General features: G+C 37.9%; 1 protein-coding gene across 1 annotated transcript in view; it reads right to left on the reverse strand.

Annotated features, from left to right (window-relative positions):
- The window catches only part of LY75 (lymphocyte antigen 75), a 105905-nt gene that overhangs the window by 39355 nt on the left and 47518 nt on the right, over positions 1-19032 (reverse strand). The window contains 7 exon segments of the mRNA NM_001184946.1: positions 883-962; positions 1242-1309; positions 2699-2874; positions 3262-3297; positions 7292-7406; positions 9981-10049; positions 11196-11277. Of these exon segments, the coding sequence (NP_001171875.1) occupies positions 883-962; positions 1242-1309; positions 2699-2874; positions 3262-3297; positions 7292-7406; positions 9981-10049; positions 11196-11277 (626 nt within the window).

Raw genomic sequence — 19032 nt, forward strand, 5'->3', positions numbered from 1 at the left:
TACATAAAATAGATAACCAACAAGGACATACTATATAGCACAGGGAATTATACTCGGTATTTTATAATAACCTATGATGGGAAAGAATCTGAAAAACTGTATCTATATATCTCTCTATGTGTATCTCTGAATCACTGTGCTGTATACCTGAAACTAACACAATTTTATAAAATTAACTACAATTTAAAAAATTTGAAAAACACAACAATTCCGTAGTAAGGTAAGTCTCTTTAAATCAATCTTTGACAAGTAGTTAAATATATTCCTTTTCTTCTCTAGCCATTTTTGTCTTCTATATTATTATTCATATCAGTAGGCTGTAGCATACCAATATTGCCTATAAAAATGCACATACTTGGTATAACAAGTATGTGCATTTTACCACAGTTCTTGTATTAAATTTTTTTTTTTTTTTTTTTTTTTTTGCCATACCTGCAGAAATTCCCAGGCCAGGGATTGAACTCGTGCCATAGCAGCGACCCAAGTTGCTACAGTGACAATCCACTGAGCCGCAAGAGGAACTACCACAGTTCCTTATGGCAGGAAATAGAGAGTTGAAGGCAAAGAGGGGGAAAGAGACCTAAACAGTATTTTAGAACTGCTGCCTGATCATCTTTGCAAATTTGTCTATATCCTTATCAGTTATAAAAGTGGTAGATTTATTTCTAAATAACTGCTTTAGGATAAAGGAAGTCAAAATATTCACAGTGAAAAAAAGCACCTTTATTTGCATCTGGAATTTGAGCTATTGTCATTAGCAAATAAATCACAGTAAGATGAAGCTACTAAACATGTAATCAAAGGAAAAGAAGATTAATAGTAATTGAAACTGAAGTTCACATATCACATAATCAACATGAAAGGATTTGGAATTAACCTTACCATTAAGCCAAGTCTTGGCAGACAGGGACAAGCATTCCTCTCCAAACATTATAGGAAAGTGATACAATGAATACCGTGAGCTGAAAGGAAATGAGAGATGTGACAGCTCATAATATCGTTACATGTTTCATTCTGTTATTTTTTACTGTAATTTTAATTCTAAATTTAATTTTATATCATTATTTTATACTACTTTTCCTTGATGCTCATATGCAAAAGGACTTGGTTTCTCTAGTCTGGATAGTTTATGGATTATTGCTCAAAACTAGTTATAAATAGTACTCTTTAGTAAAAGGGGACTTGGGACTGCTTCTTTTAAATGATAACTTTACAAAGGCGGCATTGAGGATGTCACATACTATCTAAAACGGCGATCTACCGGCAGCCCAGTAGTTCTCAACCACCACTTCTGCTCATCACCAGATATCTGAAAAAAAACAAAAAAACAAAAACAAAACGACTAAACACTCATCCTTACATATGTTGCTTTCTAGGAGAGTTTTGATATTAATATCCTGGCCCATCATAACCACAAGCCACTAAAATTTTTGGATATTCACAACTTAATTTTTTAAATTTAAAATTTTTAAGATTTTTATTTATTTATTTATTTTTTGCCTGACCTACAGCATGCAGAAGTTCCTGGGCCAGGGATCAAACTCATGCCACAGCTGTAACGAGGGCCACAACAGTGACAATGTCAGATCCTTAAGCTGCTGAGCCACCAGGAAACTCTGGATATTCATTCTTTTGGTCTCTGAATTATACAAACCAGGTCCTTTCACCAAAAAAGTAGTTTGAAAACTCTTTGTATATTCATAGGCCCTATTTTGCACTAGGAAAATACAGTCACTGTAATTATAGGCATACATTAATTAGACATATGGTATCCTATTGCAAGTATCATAAATTTTAAAATATACAAATTAGTTTTCCTCCAAAAAACTATTTTGCAAATCAGCTATTATTAGAAACAGAATCTCCAGTTAACTATGAAGTTAACTTTTAGTTTAAAAAAGTGACAAGGAATTAGAACAATTTATATTATCTATTGGCATCATCTTTTTGTTGTTGATGTTGCTTTTTAGGGCCACACCCAAAGCATATGGAAGGTCCCAGGCTATGGGTCGAATCAGAGCTACAGCTGTGGGCCTGTGCCACAGCCACAGCAACAGGGGATCTGAGCCGCATCTGTGACCTACACCACAGCTCACAGCAATGCTAGATTGCAGACCCACTGAGCATGGCCAGGGATTGAACCTGCATCCTCATAGATACCATTCGGATTCGTCTCCGCTGCACCACAACGGGAACTCCTGGTGTCACCTTATCAATTGACATTTATAAATAAACTCTTTTTTTTTTTTCTTTCTTTCTTTCTTTTTTTTTTTTTTCTTGTCTTTTAGGGCTGCACTGGTGGCGTATAGGGGTTCCCAGGCTAGGGGTCTAATCGGAGCTGTAGCCTCCAGCCTAGGCCAGAGACACAGCAACGCAGGATCTGAGCCACATCTGCAACCTACACCACAGCTCAAGGCAACACCAGATCCTTAACCCACCGATTGAGGCCAGGGATTGAACCCGCATCCTCATGGGGTTTGTTAACTGCTGAGCCATGATGGGTACTCCTATAAACAATCTTGAATATTTTAAAACATTAAGCAATTCTATTTAACTTTGTTAACATGAAATGATGAATTTAGATGTTGTTAGGCAAATTGTACTTGAGAGGAGCACTTAACTTTTGTTGATTTTTGAAATATTTTAATGGAATAGATAAAAATAAGAAAAAATTTAAAAATATATTTTCTTAAATTACATTTGCTATTTTGTTTTTGATGGCTTTCAGTCCTGCAAAAGATGTTAAAGCGGCCAGAGAGCTGTGATTGCTGGCACAATACAGGACAGCTTCTTCATAGTTTAAGTGGGGCTCAGCAACAAACCAATATTCACTCCCTTCTATTATAACTGGAGGTCCATGAATTCCAGCACGCTCTAGAGAAGAAGAACAGCAGAGTTATGACAATGCAAACCAAACTGCACCTGTTCAACATGGATTAATGTTCAAAACTACTTATAAATAGTAATCCATTTAAATTATTGGCTCTCTTTGGCTAGGGCAGTACTGCCTAGAAGGATCCAAGCACTGCTGAGCCAGTGAGTGACTCTGCTACCCTCCTAGGCTCACAGAGAGGGATAAACCCAGCCTCACAGCCTCGTCCCACACCAGCCAGTCACCTTCCCTGCCTGGAGATACTTCATCTCACATGAAGACATGATAGAGAAAAAGCTGGCACATAGGCCTGGGCTTCAATGATTAACTAAATACATCATTGAAAAGGTAAAAGCAGCTCTGAATAAATTTCAGTTTTCTTAACTCACCTGGATTGTACCAGTCTGGCATTTTTGGAGTACGACCTATATAAGAAAGAAAGTGGCTTAAGTTTAGTACTCAATTACAGACCATGGCATACTATAAATAAATGTCTTTAATCTAACTCAAGGGGACTTGCAATATTGCAAGGTTTGTCCATTTCCAGCCAAACCATCTCCTTTCATGTTATGATCACTTCAGTTTGAATTTTGGGGGGCCTATGCTAAAACTGCCTTTGTGGCAACCAAAAAGGCAGATTCGCTAACTAGTAATAAAGCAGTAGCAGGAGTAAAGTAGTAATAGCTTTTTCTACCTTATATCATGGGAGTCACAAAGGAAGACTAGATAGATAAAATATAGCTAATAACTAGAAAGTACAAATAAGTAAACCAAAACATTGTACATATTACATAGAAGCATTAAGGAATATTCACCAAGATAATCATCACTGTAGGATGACGTTATTCAGGAACCATATCCCCATCTACTGCAATTTGACTACACCTGGGTTGATAGAATTAATTTTCTTTTTTTTTTTTTTTTGTCTTTTTTGTTGTTGTTGTTGTTATTGTTGTTGTTGTTGCTATTTCTTGGGCCGCTCCCACTGCATATGGAGGCTCCCAGGCTAGGGGTGAATCGGAGCTGTAGCCACCGGCCTACGCCAGAGCCACAGCAACACGGGATCCGAGCCGCGTCTGCAACCTACACCACAGCTCACGGCAATGCCGGATCCTTAACCCACTGAGCAAGGGCAGGGACTGAACCCGCAACCTCATGGTTCCTAGTCGGATTCGTTAATCACTGCGCCACGACGGGAACTCCAGAATTAATTTTCTCTCAAGACATCCTTGGAGAAAAAAATGTACAATGACCAAGTACTGAAACTTTTGAGAAGATGAGAGACAAAACTGGGAGGGAAATAGTAAAATTCAGCCAGGATTCCAGGATGGAAACAGTAAATATGGTACTGAACAAAGAATTATGGGCTTTGAAGTTGGTGATTCAGTGTCCAAATGCCCTCAGACTCTTGGCTGCTGTGGTACTTTGGATCAGTTGCTTAACTCTCTGAACCTCAACTTTCTATTCTATAAAACTTTAATTCTCCTACCTAACCTAACTCACAAAGACAGTGAAAATCATCTAAGATCACCCTTATGGAAGCACAGGGCTCAGTGCCAGGCACAGAGCAGTTCCTCTTAGGATACTAGTTGCTTTCCTCTCTCTTTGCATTCTGGTCATGGATCACACCAGTTTCAAGTCAGAGACATAATTTGATGAACTTTAGAAATTACATGGCAAAATAGCTGTTCTTAATTTTTCTGTTGTATCAGGGCCCAATGCATGGGAAGACCCTAGTCAGAGGAACGTCTACATATCCAGCATCTGTGGATTTTTTTGACTCAGTCCTCTGCATATTAGATAACTTCCATTAACAATGCTGCAAATAGGTTAAAAAATATATATAGTTTCTTGTTTGCAAGCTGGTCAAAGAATTCTGTTCATTTGTATGTTGACAGAAAGCTTTGTATAGCCTTTAAATTTCTTTAAATTAGTGAAAAATGCAAAACGAAGGTGTTTTTTTCACATACAATCATGAATATGTATATGTGGACAAAGAACCAAGAACTACGATATAAAAAAAAAGTTGTATTATAAGCCATTTTCCTAAAAACATTTTTATGAACTTTATTTTTGATACTATTTTCTCAACTAAAAAAAAAAAAGAATATTTTAAAAGTATACATACCCATAGCGGTTATGACAACTTAAAAATTTAGATTGTCGGAGTTCCCGTTGTGGCGCAGTGGTTAACGAATCCGACTAGGAACCACGAGGTTGCGGGTTCGATCCCTGCCCTTGCTCAGTGGGTTAAGGATCCGGCATTGCCGTGAGCTGTGGTGTAGGTTGCAGACGCGGCTCGGATCCCGTGTTGCTGTGGCTCTGGCGTAGGCCGGTGGCTACAGCTCTGATTCGACCCCTAGCCTGGGAAACTCCATATGCCACAGGAGCGGCCCAAGAAATGGCAAAAAGACAAAATAAATAAATAAATGAATGAATAAATGAATAAATTTAGATTGTCAAGATATCCCTTATAGAGGAGAGAGGACTAATTAGAACCAGTTGGATGAGGTAATAGAAAAAGCAAGAGCTAGAGAAAAGATTTGGTGATTTAGGTAATATAGCTTAACACAGAAGTTATCTATTTGAGTAGGCATTGGCTGTTTTAATAACCAGGAAAATATCCAACCAGGTGAATGTGACACATCGTAACTCAGAAATTTAGGGACTGTCAAAGGTAGAGTTAATATAAAATTTAAACCCTGATTAAACAATCAATGATTTTTTTTTCAAATGATTGCAAATGGGTTGAGGCAGGAAGTTCTTTAGTTTTTAATTTTGTTTCTGCATTGGAAAGAGCAGGGGTGCAATTATTCATAAGATATATTTATTTGTTTATATTTGCTAAGCTAGTTAATTCCCTTTTATTTAAAATAAAAAACATATTAAAAAGAAAAAAGAAAACTATATGCTCTTCATAATATTTCCCATGGTTACTAGTTTGTCATCTCTTAAGATTGTCCTAGTGTAAACTCTAGGGTCTGCCTCACCACTCAAACATGAGGCAGGGGAATAGATACCGGAAACAGCATACTTTGGAGGGAGAAATGACACTTTCTGTGGCATGCCATATGCCCAAGAGTAATAGGAGTGTCACCACTAATACTTCAAGCCAGAGACATTGTCGAAATTCATTGTATGTATTTGTAATTTTTCCACTTGTTAAAAGGATATCCCAACTGATTTTCTTTTGTTCCTCTTTAAGGTTGAATCAATAATCGGAACTAACTCAGGTACAAATTCTCCTTTAGAAAACACACACACACACACACACACACACACACACACACACACACACACATATTTCCCCTTTTGTTAATGGCCTGCCAGTATGCCTTTCTGAAAGAGACATGGCAGTTACTGTACTGAATGTTGCATCTGAAGTTCTTTTAAAGGCAATATGGTGGACTTTTTAAGGGAAGAAGAACAATCTTCTAATGGGTAGTTCTTGAGACAATCTTTGAGTTCTTTGAGAACTTGTAAGAGGATATCCCTTTAGTTTCAATGGTCTATTTATATTCAGTACAGAAATTCACTTGGGGGCTTTCACTGCACGTACCACTAATTAATATATCTAACATCTGCTTAAAAATAATTTGTGAGTTAAAATCTTAAACATTTTCCTTAATATATCCTTGACTTTTATCCTACTAAAATGCTTAGTGAAAGGATATCTATTTATTCTCGTTTCTCTCCTTTTTGAAACCAAAGGCTCTAACATAATGCTAACTCGCTTCCTGAACTTTCTTTCTTTCTTTCTTTCTTTTTTGGCCATCCCGAGTGAGGGATCAGAACTGAACAGGGATCAGGTCAGAACCATAGTTTCAACCTATGCTGCAGCTGTGCCAATGCCAGATCCTTTAACCCACTGCACCAGGTTGAGGATTGAATCTGGGTCCTGGTGCTGCAGAGATGCTGCCAATCCCATTGTGCCACAGCGAGGACTCCTGAACTTCAATGAGACAAACTATTAGCAATTTTTGAGCTCATTGAAAATTATTTATAAATTATAAAATTTAGATTGGGGACTTGCCCAAATTAGATTTGTGACATTTGCTTCATTCTTCCCAAGCTTGTCTTCATTTTGCAACAAAATAAAAATGGAAATGATTCCCTGTGCTCCAAATCTCCTTCCACTTGAAATAATGTTTCATTCTAAGACCTAATCGCCCTAAATTAGCCTTAAAATTTATCTTCTATACAAATTCTTTCATGGTAAAAGAAGGTAGCATATAATTTCAATAAGGCAGTCTTTTACTAGGGGTAGAGCTAGGCAGGATGTAGTTTAATATATTTACTGTATCATCAAAAGCTTTTAAAACTTATAATTATAGACTAAAATGGTCTCTTAGGTACTTTTGCCTCAGCAATCACAATGTTCACCTAAGAAGACTGTGAAAAGGAATATCCACCACTTACCTTTTGGAATCTGGCATATCCATTCAAGTTTTGTATCACAAGCAAAAGGCCTTAAATAAATAAATTCTCTCTCATCATAGAAATACCAGCTTCTTCGCCATGGTCTATGTGTGACCTAAAGGAGGAAGAGGATTGCAGAATATTCTCAAATTGGTGCAGCCCTTATGAAACACTGACCTGTAAGCCCTATGGTCTTGAATTGTACTTTAGCGCTAGGACATAAGATGTTTGTATATGAATGTATACATAAATGAATGCAATGTTTAGGCAGTAGCAACCTAAGCAAGAGCTGTCAAAGGCGCTGATAAATGAAATACAGCATAGGGTCATCTTTATGTCCAAAATGCAAATTACTGGGTTATTCTTTTTTCTGTTTCTGTTTCTGTGAAATTATAGAATTTTGCAACTTTAAATTTTGGACCGATCAAGCTAGAAAAGAATCATTTGGTTCAGTGGTTTCCAAACACCAGGCTGTGATTAGGGCAGATCTGTGAAAAAATGACATAAAAGTCTGGTATCAGGGGCCCAAGTTTCTTTTTTGGTGTTGCTTTGTATTCCTGGGATATTGCCCTTCTCGTGAGGTCTAAGTTTGCTCTCTATAAATTCCAGGCTGCAAGCAGCAGGGAAAGAAACAGGGAGGGCATGACCTGGTAGGAACACCCATCCGTTTTTGGCCTGTTTTCATTTAAGGGCTAGATTCTGGTGGGTACCATGGCAGGTGAGGTAAGCTTCTCTTTCCAGACACTGCCTGGCTGATCTTGTTCCCGATTAGCATCTCTTTTAGTTTTGGGGTAGATTTTCCAAACTTCGCTCTCACAAAGGACTCAACTTACACAGAAGATAGTTTATTGCATGTGTTCTAGAAGCTTTACAAACTTCTCTGAAGTTTTCACTCTTTCATGTGTCAAATTGGGAATTCTGTAAAAATGACATGATACTCTAGAGTGTATTATGAAAACAGTTACTTTGAAAATAACACTTTCCAATGGCCTTCTCAGTTCTTTGTCTCAACCTTCTTGTAACATTTCTGATCCAGCATCTTTTTGAATCTTTTCCTGGGCTTACACAGCAAAGATATTTTCTAGATGTCTCCTTTCCCTCATTTTCTTACATTTTATATGTTGGTAATCACCTCAAATCCCCTTCTGGGCCCTTACTCTTTTTAAAATGAATGTTTTTCCTTCAATTCCAGTTTCTTGATTTCAAATTACCACAAGATATTTCTTACTGTAACCTTGGATTCAACATGTCCAAACTAAAATGTATTACTATTTTCTCCATGAACAAGTACTCCTTCTTACTGATTTTATAAATGCCACATAGCATAGAAGACCCAGATGCCTGCATTAAACTTTCACTCTGTAATCATTACAAGTTATTCAGCTCACACATCTTCCTCCTGAGATGGAAGGTTGCTTAAGTATTAAGTGAGATAATGTAGGTGACATGCCTAGGACTGTGCCTGGCTCATAAGTCAAGCGTTAGCTGCTGCCATTATCATCATCATCACCACCACCGTCACCATCACTCTCCTATAACACTCTTGTTCTTGCATATAACTTACACTTTGTTTGGCATAGCCCTTGTAATTGCTTGTTTACTCGTCTGTCTCCTACCCAATTATAAGTTCTGTGAAGACAATGACTGTTATATACCTTGTCATTGTTGTACGCCCCCAAAGAGCATCACAGACTGTTTAGACATACCACTTAATGAATAAATAAATGAATGAAGTCTGCAAAGGAAACAGCCTAATTGGTCTTTTATGTCTTCCAGTCCTATCTGTTGCATCTTGAAAACTGTCTCAAGATGAATCTTCTCATACCCTGCTTGGCTCACGTCAAAAAACTTTAATCATGCTCAGCTGCCTACCAAAAAATGTACAAACTCCTTAACCTGGCATCAATCTAATTTCCCCCCTTTGTTTCCAACCATAGCACCAATGAAAACTTCTTGATCTGCATTCTGTTCCCCTCACTGCCTTAGCTTCTCTCTTCCACTCCTACTTTCTTTTATGCCACCTCCTCTTATCACTCCACCATTAGAAAGCCTTACTCTATCCTACCTGTACAAATTCTATCCATCCTTTAAGGTCCAATTTAAGTCCCGCTCTTTCTGGAAATGGGCCGTAGGAGTCACTTCCTCTTCTGAGTTTCATTAGCCCTCTTCAGCTCACTCATTTGGAGCTTATTACTGCATAGTAATAACAGCCACCTTTGTTTGTTTGTTTTTGTTCTTTTGCCATTTCTTGGGCTGCTCCTGCGGCATATGGAGGTTCCCAGGCTAGGGGTCAAATTGGAGCTGTAGCCGCTGGCCTATGCCAGAGCCACAGCAATGGGGGATCCCAGCCGCGTCTGCGACTTACACTCATGGCAACGCCGGACCGGATCCTTAACTCACTGAGCAAGGCCAGGGATCAAACCTGCAACCTCATGGTGCCTAGTCGGATCTGTTAACCACTGAGCCACGTCAGGAACTCCACAGCCACTTTTCTTGAATATGAATTTTATCTTCTTAAATTAAGTGAAAGTTAGGTTGCTTGAGGGCAGGGCCATGGGTGTACTTCTAACCTCCCATTGCACCTAATGTCATGTTCCACACACAAAAGGCACTCCATGGATCTGTTGCCTGACTGCACACCCTGCAGATTTATTTTTTAAATATGCAGATTTTCTAGCATGGTACTGACCTTGACAGCAGCACAGTCTCTGATATCATAATCCTGCTGAAACTCATTTGCCATGATAACAGTAGACACCTTAAAGACAAGAGATGCTTGAGAATTTAAGACTGATGTATAAATATTTGCAATTTAGATGTAATTTAGGCAGCTTTAATAACTCAAGTGTGTTCATATGCCAAGGGAGGAAAACTTTTTCATTTCTTTTTTTATGCCAGGATGCTAAATCATGAGAAGACCTAGAAAATGCTATAATGGCATCAGTTTCCAAACAAAGGAAGCTACCGTTTCTGAAGTGGAGGTTAATCGTGTATTAAATTCACAGTTGGAGTCACAAAGAATCAGGAGCTTGTAAAATACCTTTTCTTTTTGCATGTGTTGCAATGCTAGTTACCTGATTAACTATTCTCAGATATGCTCCGATTTTTTATTTTTTATTATAAGTGATTAACAATGTTGTGCCAATTTCTGCTGCATAGCAAAGTGGCTCAATCATACTATATATATATACATATATATATATATATATATATATATGCACATACATTCTTTTTAAATATTATTTTCCATCATGGTTTATCCAAGGAGATTGGATATAGTTCTGTGTGCTATATAGTAGGAACTTATTGTTTATCCATTCTAAATGTTATAGTTTGAGATATGCTCCAGCGGAAAATGAAGTCAAAGAATTTTACATTTAGACAGAATACATAATGATGTGACACAAAGGTAATGTGGAGCAAATATAATATTTGAGAATAATTTGCTCCTGTAAGTGTTACTTAAAACCTCTCCTTAGGATAATATAAACATTTCAAATAATATTTAAGAACATTTTAAAGTTCTCCCATTTGTTTCCTCCAATAAAAGTACTTTTTTACATGATTCGTTTTTAGATAATAAAAATAAGAACTTATTATAATACAAATACAAATACAAATAAAAAACCACATACTAGTCACGAATGATGACTATATTTATATATCTACATTTTTATGTTTTTTGGACTATACAGAGAGAGATTATATATGTGTATTTTTTTTAATAAAAAAGAGATTGGTAACTTGTTTTTTCTCCAATTCATATATGTAAATCTATTTCCACTTCAATAAAGCTACATCTACATAATTTTAATGGTTCTGTGACTATATTAATTAACAATCAACTTGTTATTTAAACAAATACTCTTTTCATATTAGCCCCAAAAAGAAAGATTAAACTTACTGGTGTGTGATCACTCCACTGCCAGGATCCTTGTAAATCAGGGCTCCTTTTATTCAAACCTATCCATAGCCAACGCTGGTCACTATGTAAAAAAGAGAAAGTGTTAAGGAAGTTTGAGGAGAGCATTTGACAAAAACATTTAGCATTCATATGTCTAAAATGCTTAAGACTTGTAAGTTTATTCAGAAGTCCTTTTCACTAACTGAGAGACACAGTTTCAGGCTACATAAATAAATGATACTGGGAATTCCTGTCATGGCTCAGTGCCAACAAACCCGACCAGTGTCCATGAGGACTCAGGTTTGATCCCTGGCCTTTCTCAGTGGGTTAAAGGATCCAGCGTTGCTGTGAGCTGTGGTGCAGGACAAAGATGAGGCTTGGATCTTGTGTTGCTGTGGCTGTGGGATAGGCTAGTAGCTGTAGCTCGGATTCGACACCTACCTAGCCTGGGAACGTCCATGTGCTGTGGTAAGGCCCTAAAAGAGAAAAGAAAAAAGAAAAAAAAAAAAAAAAAAAGAAAGAAAAGAAATTATACCGAACCCTAGTTATGGAGTAGCTATTGACAAAGTACCAGAATTTTTAAAACTAAATTTTAAGTTATTTTCTTCATATGAAAGACAAAAACTATTGTTTTGAAGAACTTAAGATGGAAAAAAGTATATGATTATTTCAAAGATTTTACTGCAGAGCTTCAATATTAGACAATGTTTTCAGATACAAAAACAACAATGGCATTTCCTTAAAGCATTTGTCTAAAACACTGTTAAATATCTTTTCTTTAAAATGTATAACAAATCACTTGGCTAACCCTTTATTCAACAAGATTTTAAGAAAATTTAATTCCCACTGCCCATTATCTTAAAAGAAAAACAAGTATTCAAGTATTTTCTAAATACCAAACTCCATGAGTTATACCAGAGCAATATAATTAAGCGATCACTTCAGTGAATATATTTAACGCTATTATACCTTTATGCACAAGGCATTGAGCTATGTGAGGTGATGACACAAAGAAGTATAAGACATAATATCTACCCTCAAATGGCATATAAACTAATAGAGGAGACAAGATATATATGAACAAAGAAAACATAAGACCACTTTTGAAAAACTTCAAGTGATAAAAATTTGTCTACATTTCAAGCACTACAAAAGTTGGGAAAAAGGAGAGGTCACTGTTCAGAACATTTTGTACAGCTAGTAGGACAAAAGATAGTCTTCAAAGGATAGCCAACACTTCTTTCCAGACATAATTTGAGTGTTTACCACATGCCAGTATTCAGACTGGCTGAGAAGAGAAAGGAGAGGCTTCCCAAGAAGAAAATATACAACATAAAGAGGCAGGGACACACACTGTAAGTGATCCTTCCCTCAATTAAACAAATGCTGTAACCAAGGAGATATTTTCAGTATAAACAGAAGTGATATAACCATAAAAACATTTCTCCAGCTCTAACTTCACTTGAAAATATTCTATAAAATGTCTTATACATTTTAGGCCTTAATAAGCAGGCTATTTTCCACGCAACTTTTTTTTTTTTTTTTGGTGGGGGAAGGTTGATGCTGGCTACCTTCCATATAAATGAAACTTGTGATTGTATATGTAACATACAATCAGCACATAAGTGAATATTACGTATGCAAAACAATATATACATAAATGCCATATAAATAGAAATAGAGAAAGGGTAGAATTTAAATACAAAGTTCATTCCTACTCTTAAGCTCAGTGTAATACATGGAATGCACAGTTACAAGACTACTGGGAAATATAGCAAGTCTGCATTTTAAAATACTTGCTAATGAATCAAAGGCTGGAAAAAATTAATTTTAAATTTATCACTTTTTTTGGTCTTTTTAGAGCCGCACCCTTGGCATATGGAAGTTCCCAGACTAGGGGTTGAATCAGAGCTGCAGCTGCTGGCCTATACCACAGCCATAGCAATGGGAATCCAAGCTGCATCTGCAACTTACACCACAGCTCACAGCAACACTGGATCCTTAACCCACTGAGCAAGGCCAGAGGTTAAACCTGCGTCCTCATGGATGCTAGTCAGATTCATTTCTGCTGAGCCACAATAGGAACTCCATAAATTTATCACTTTTTAATGAAATAATTTCTTTTTCTCTTTTCTCTGTTCAACATTCCCTCATATTTTAACATCAATAAGCACTTTTTCATCTTGTCAACCTCAAGCTTTTCAACTTATTGCAACAGAATATGAGGATAGTCCCCTTTCAGTTTTTATTGTCATACTGTTTTTTTTCATAAAGAAAGATCACTAATTTGTAGAGTTAAGATAAATCCAGTGGAGTTCAACTTCTCTCATAAAAACAACAAAATTACAACCAAATGCCGAGCAACCTACAATCAAATGGACTGAAAACTTTCAAAAAGATATCCTACTCCAGAAGACAAAGAGGAGGCCACATCAAGAAGTAGGAGGGATGATTACATGATATAAGCAATCCCATACCTCCCAGGTGGGCAGCCCACAGACTGAAAAGTAACTGTATCACAGATACTCACCTACAGGAGTGAGAGTTCTGAGCCCCACGTCAAATCCCCATGCCTGGGGATCTGGCATTAGGAGAAAGAGCCCCAGGGCATCTGCCATTGAAGGCCAGTGGGGCTTGTGCACAGGAGCTCCATGGGACTGGGGGAAATGGAGGCTCCATCCTTGAAAGAAGCACACAGATTTTCTGTGCACTGGGTCCCAGGGCAAAGCAAAGGCTCTGTGTCGGACCTGAGTGCAGTTCTTGGAGGATCTCCTGGGAAAACAGGGGGTAACTGTGGCTCATTGTGGGGGAAGGACATTGGAGGCAAAGCTCTTGGTAATATTCATTAACGTGCATTTCTCTGGAGGTAGCCATTTTGGGAAAATCTGGCCCCACCCATCAGCGCTGACAAGCTCCAAGCCAAACAATAATCCAGGTGGGATCACAGCCCCACCCATCAGTAAACAGGCTGCCTTAAAGAGCCCCCAGGCAAATAGCCTCCTCTAATCTCACCCAGAGGCAAAGCCCCACTCACCAGAGGGATAGGAATCAGGCCTACCTATCAGGGGGCAGGCACCAGTCCCTCCATCAGGAAGCCTACAGCAAGCCCCCTACCAACTTCAGCCACAAGCAGGGCAGACACCAGAAGTAAGACAGGCTACAACTCTATTGTCTACAAAAAGGACACCACACAAAAAACCTATAAAAATGAAAAGACAGAGAACTATAACTCAGATAATAGAGAAAGAAAAAACCCCAGTAAAACAGCTAAGTGGTCAGGAGATTCTCAGCCTCCAGGAAAAAGACTTTAGACCGTTGATGCTGAAGATGATGCAAGATATTGGAAATAAACTGGAGGCAAAGATGGATCATTTACAGGAAACACTGAGCAAAGAAATACAAGATTTAAAACGTAAGCAAGCAGAGATGCAAAATACAATAAATGAAATAAAAAATTCATTAGAAGCAGCCAGCAGCAGAATACAGGAGGCAGAGTGAATAAGCTAGGTGGAGGACAGACAAGTGGAAATCACGGATGTGGAACAGAAAAGAGAAAAAAAATTGAAAAGAAACAAAGAGAGTCTCAGAGAACTCTGGGACAATGTTAAATACACCAAAATCCGTATTATAGGGGTGCCAGAAGCAGAAGAGAGAGAGAAAGGGACAGAAAAAATATTTGATGAGATAATAGCTGAAAACTTCGCTAACATGGGAAAGGAACCATTCACTCAAATCCATGAAGTGCAACGAGTACCATATAAAATAAACCCAAGAAGGAATACCCCAAGACACATATTAATCAAAATGACCAAAATTAAAGATGAAGAGGAAATACTGAAAGTAGCTGGGGAAAGAAACAAGTAACAATACAAGGGAACCCCAATAAGGTTATGGCAGATTTTTCAGCAGAAACTCTGCAGGCCAGAAGGGAGTAGCATGATATACTTAACACGATGAAAGGAAAAAACCTCCAACCAAGATTACTTTACCCAGCAAGGCTCCCATTCAAATTTGAAGGAGAAATTGAAAGCTTTACAGATAAGGTAAATCCAGTGGCAATAATTAAGCCCAGTGTGAATGTAGCAGCTTAAAAAAAAAAAAAAAGGAATCTGCGGTTTGTGTCTTCAGCAGCTTTCCTATAGGCTTCCAAATGTATTATATTTTCTGCTAGATTTCTAAACCTCAAGGTCTAGATAATTGCCATATACATTATAATTTAAGTCAGAAGCCAGATAGCTAAAATACAGAGGAGGTCAAGTTTGATTTCTTTTTCTTTTTCTTTTTTTTTTCTGTCTTTTCTAGGATGGCACTCATGGCATATGGAGGTTCTCAGTCTAGGGGTCTAATCGGAGCTGTAGCTGCCAGCCTATGCCACAGCCACAGCAATGCGAGATCCAAGTTTCGTCTGCAACCTACACTATAGCTCATGGCAACGCTGGATCCTTAACCCACTGAGCGAGGCCAGGGATTGAACCCGAAACCTCATGGTTCCTAGTGAGATTTGTTAACCACTGAGCCATGACGGGAAATCCAAGTTTGATTTCTTATACTTCACTTATTTCTAATCTTTGTAGATTAGATATTTAGCCCTGGGGAATTCGTGCAGAATTTTGTGTTTCCCTAAAGTAAGCATTAGATATTTATCTTCTTTACACAACCAACAGTAGAACCTGGAAGAGGATCAAAGATCATTTGCCACTTGTATTTGCTCTACAGTCGACTCCCACAGCAGCCTCTTTAGAAGTCAGGCCCCAACATTTCCACCCAGTCTGCTCTTAGCTCCACATCTTCCCACTTAGAAACTTTGCTTTCAAGCCCATTTCTGCCTCCTTGGTTGCACTTCAGAGAACAACTTCCTAGAGAGCAGCTTGCCTGATTGTCCAAAATTTCCTTTTTACTTTTTTTTTTCTTTTTAGGGCCAAGCTTTCGGCATATGAAAGTTATCAGGCTAAGGGTCGATTGGAGCTGCAGCTGCTAGCGTATGCCACAGTCACAGCAACACCAGATCCAAGCTGTGTCTGAGACCTATACCACTGCTCACAGCAAGGCCGGATCCTTAACCCACTGAGGAATGCCAGGGATCAAACCTGCATCCTTATGGATACTAGTTGGGTTCATTATCACTAAGCCACAACGGGAACTCCCCCAAATTTCTAACCTTCACTACTTTCTGAGATTGGACTTCATTTCAACCCAGACCTTTATAGTTTTAAGCTTCCATTTCAAGAGACTTATTACTGTTATAAAAATAGAAAATAGTAGTTACTTGTTGGGGGTGTGTGTGTGCAATAAGAGATAGAAAATAACTTCCTCACTTGTAACTTATTCTTGGTTTGACCTGGTTTATTTGTAGGCAGATAAGGAAGAAGAAATTAGAAATCACATTAATTGTTGCAAACCTCTAATGTGCTTTTTAGGAAACTTGAGGGGAAAATGGATCATAACTAAGGAATTAAATCAAATTGAAAATTTCTGTCTATATAAATTTCTTCTATTCCAAGAACTAAGTAGGTATTGTTACGGCTTTTAGGCTAAGAAGACATTGCATGAAAGCTTAATAAGTGTATTTGTGTTAAAATTTCTACTCTCAATCAAATTACCTACTGTATCCATCTGGTTTCTAATGAAAACCAGCCATAACCCCCAATATACAGTTTGATGAGGGTGCCTAGTCTGCAAAGCCTTAAATATGTACCTAAATCCATTCATGCCACACTACTGGAGGCAGCGCACACGGCAGCAATAGCACAAGGCTTTCTTTCCTAATCCTAAGACTGTTTTTGTTCTACGATGGCTTTCCCTGGTGGGCTGCTGTTAAAAGTTGCAAAGATCTTAGAGCTTTACTGACTTGGCACACCGTGAACTCTTTTCATTGAAATATAAACAGAGATGTAGAACTTAGATTGTGAAAAGTATAGCAGTAATCTGACTTCACTCCTTGGCAGGTAATACACAGTTTGGGCAATGGACATCTTGCTAAGAAAGGTCAATCCCTGTGATAAAGAGCTAAGGTGTTCAAACAGTAAGCTTTAGAAGCATTTTCAGACATAAATCGGTTTGCTTCCTTCCTTGCCTTCCAACCATGGTTACGATATTGAATAGGTTTTAAAATATGTTGACTAAGTATAACATGGGCAAATGACCCCTTTATTAACAGAGCATGTATTAACAGACATTACAGTCTGCTTAGTGTGGCACTGTATCAGCTGCTAAGATGAGTACAAATAAAATCTGGTCCCTATGAGTGAAAGGATCATGGTGATTCGTTTTTAATTTGTGCTTTTCTGTTTTCTAAATTCAACATGCATTACTTTTGTGATCAGAAAAAATCAAACACTGTATATTTTGTGGAAAATATGTATAAGAATAGAAGAAAATGGAAAGGATTTATACTGAATGATAACTATGTTTATAACTAGGAGTGTGATTTCAATTTTCTTCATTATCTTTTTTATATTTCCCAAATTTTATATAATGAACTTATATTTTTAATTGGAGTGGGGACTCAGCAAGTGTGATCAGAAATAAAGAAATCAAGAAAGATTCCTTAATTGTCCCTCAGATTTTAGTTTTGTTTTCTAGTATAATCTATTCCATATATAGATGCACTTAATGATCATTTATGTGATGTACGATATTCCATTTTCATCAATTGATTCCCATGAATACCACTGTCCCTTGGCACCCACTGTGGAATCGGTTCCAGGAACCGCCCCACCCCCATCCCCAACGCCAAAATCCACAGATGCTCAAGTCCCTTAAATTAAATGATGTAGAGTTTGCATATAACCTACACACATCTTCTCATATACTTTAAATTATCTCTAGAGTACCTAAAATACCTAATACAGAGTAAATGTTCATGTAAATAGTTTTTGGGAACTTGCTGGAATTTTTTCCCCTCATATTTTTAATCTGCAGCAGATTGAATCTGCAGGTGTGAAACTTGTGGCTATGAAGAGCTGATTGTAATCCACAACCTAATTGCTTAGTACTTATCCATGGTTCCTTGAAACAAAGTTTCCTAACCTCTTGCTTGGTTTTATTCAAAATCCAGTTTATGTCAGTTTTTCCTTAAAAATACTTTAGCCTAGATAGTATGGTATTGTGTGAGTCAAACTTGAGATCTAAGGGCTAGTAAGTTGCCCTGCTCCCATTTCTCTCTTAAGGAGGAGGGTATTAGAAAAGTTATGCTCCAGAGGTGGCCACCACAAGGGAATCTGTGCTCCTAAAGCTGTACCTGAAGCTTTGGTCATTAGCAGAGTGAATGTCAAAAATAGGTTTCTGGAGTTCCCATTGTGGCGCAGTGGTTAACGAATCCGACTAGGAACCATGAGGTTGCGGGTTCGATCCCTGCCCTTGCTCAGTGGGTTAACGATCTGGCGTTGCCGTGAGCTGTGGTGTAGGTCGCAGACGCGGCTCGGATCCCCGAGTTGCTGTGGCTCTGGCATAGGCTGGCAGCTACAGCTCCGATTAGACCCCTAGCCTGGGAAACTCCATATGCCGCGGGAGCGGCCCAAGAAATGGCAAAAAGACAAAAAAAAAAAAAAAAAAAAAAAGGTTTCTATCAGCAAAATTACAGGCTTGTTAATCAGCATGATGCTACAAATAGGCTCTCATTGGTAAAATTGAAGTTATTCAAGATATGAGGAATAGCTAAAAATACTTAGAGATAATCTCACCCTTCATGAAAGGGTGTTAGAATTTGGTGAGGCCAGTAGCCTGTACCATTAGAAATGAATGGATCTGTGGACTGATTTCTAATTGGTCCCTGTCCAGTCATTGGGTCTGGTGATTGGAACTGCCTGATGCCAACTACAGTGGGAACAGAATGAAT

Source organism: Sus scrofa, chromosome 15, assembly GCF_000003025.6.
Source record: "Sus scrofa isolate TJ Tabasco breed Duroc chromosome 15, Sscrofa11.1, whole genome shotgun sequence".
NCBI lineage: Eukaryota > Metazoa > Chordata > Mammalia > Artiodactyla > Suidae > Sus > Sus scrofa.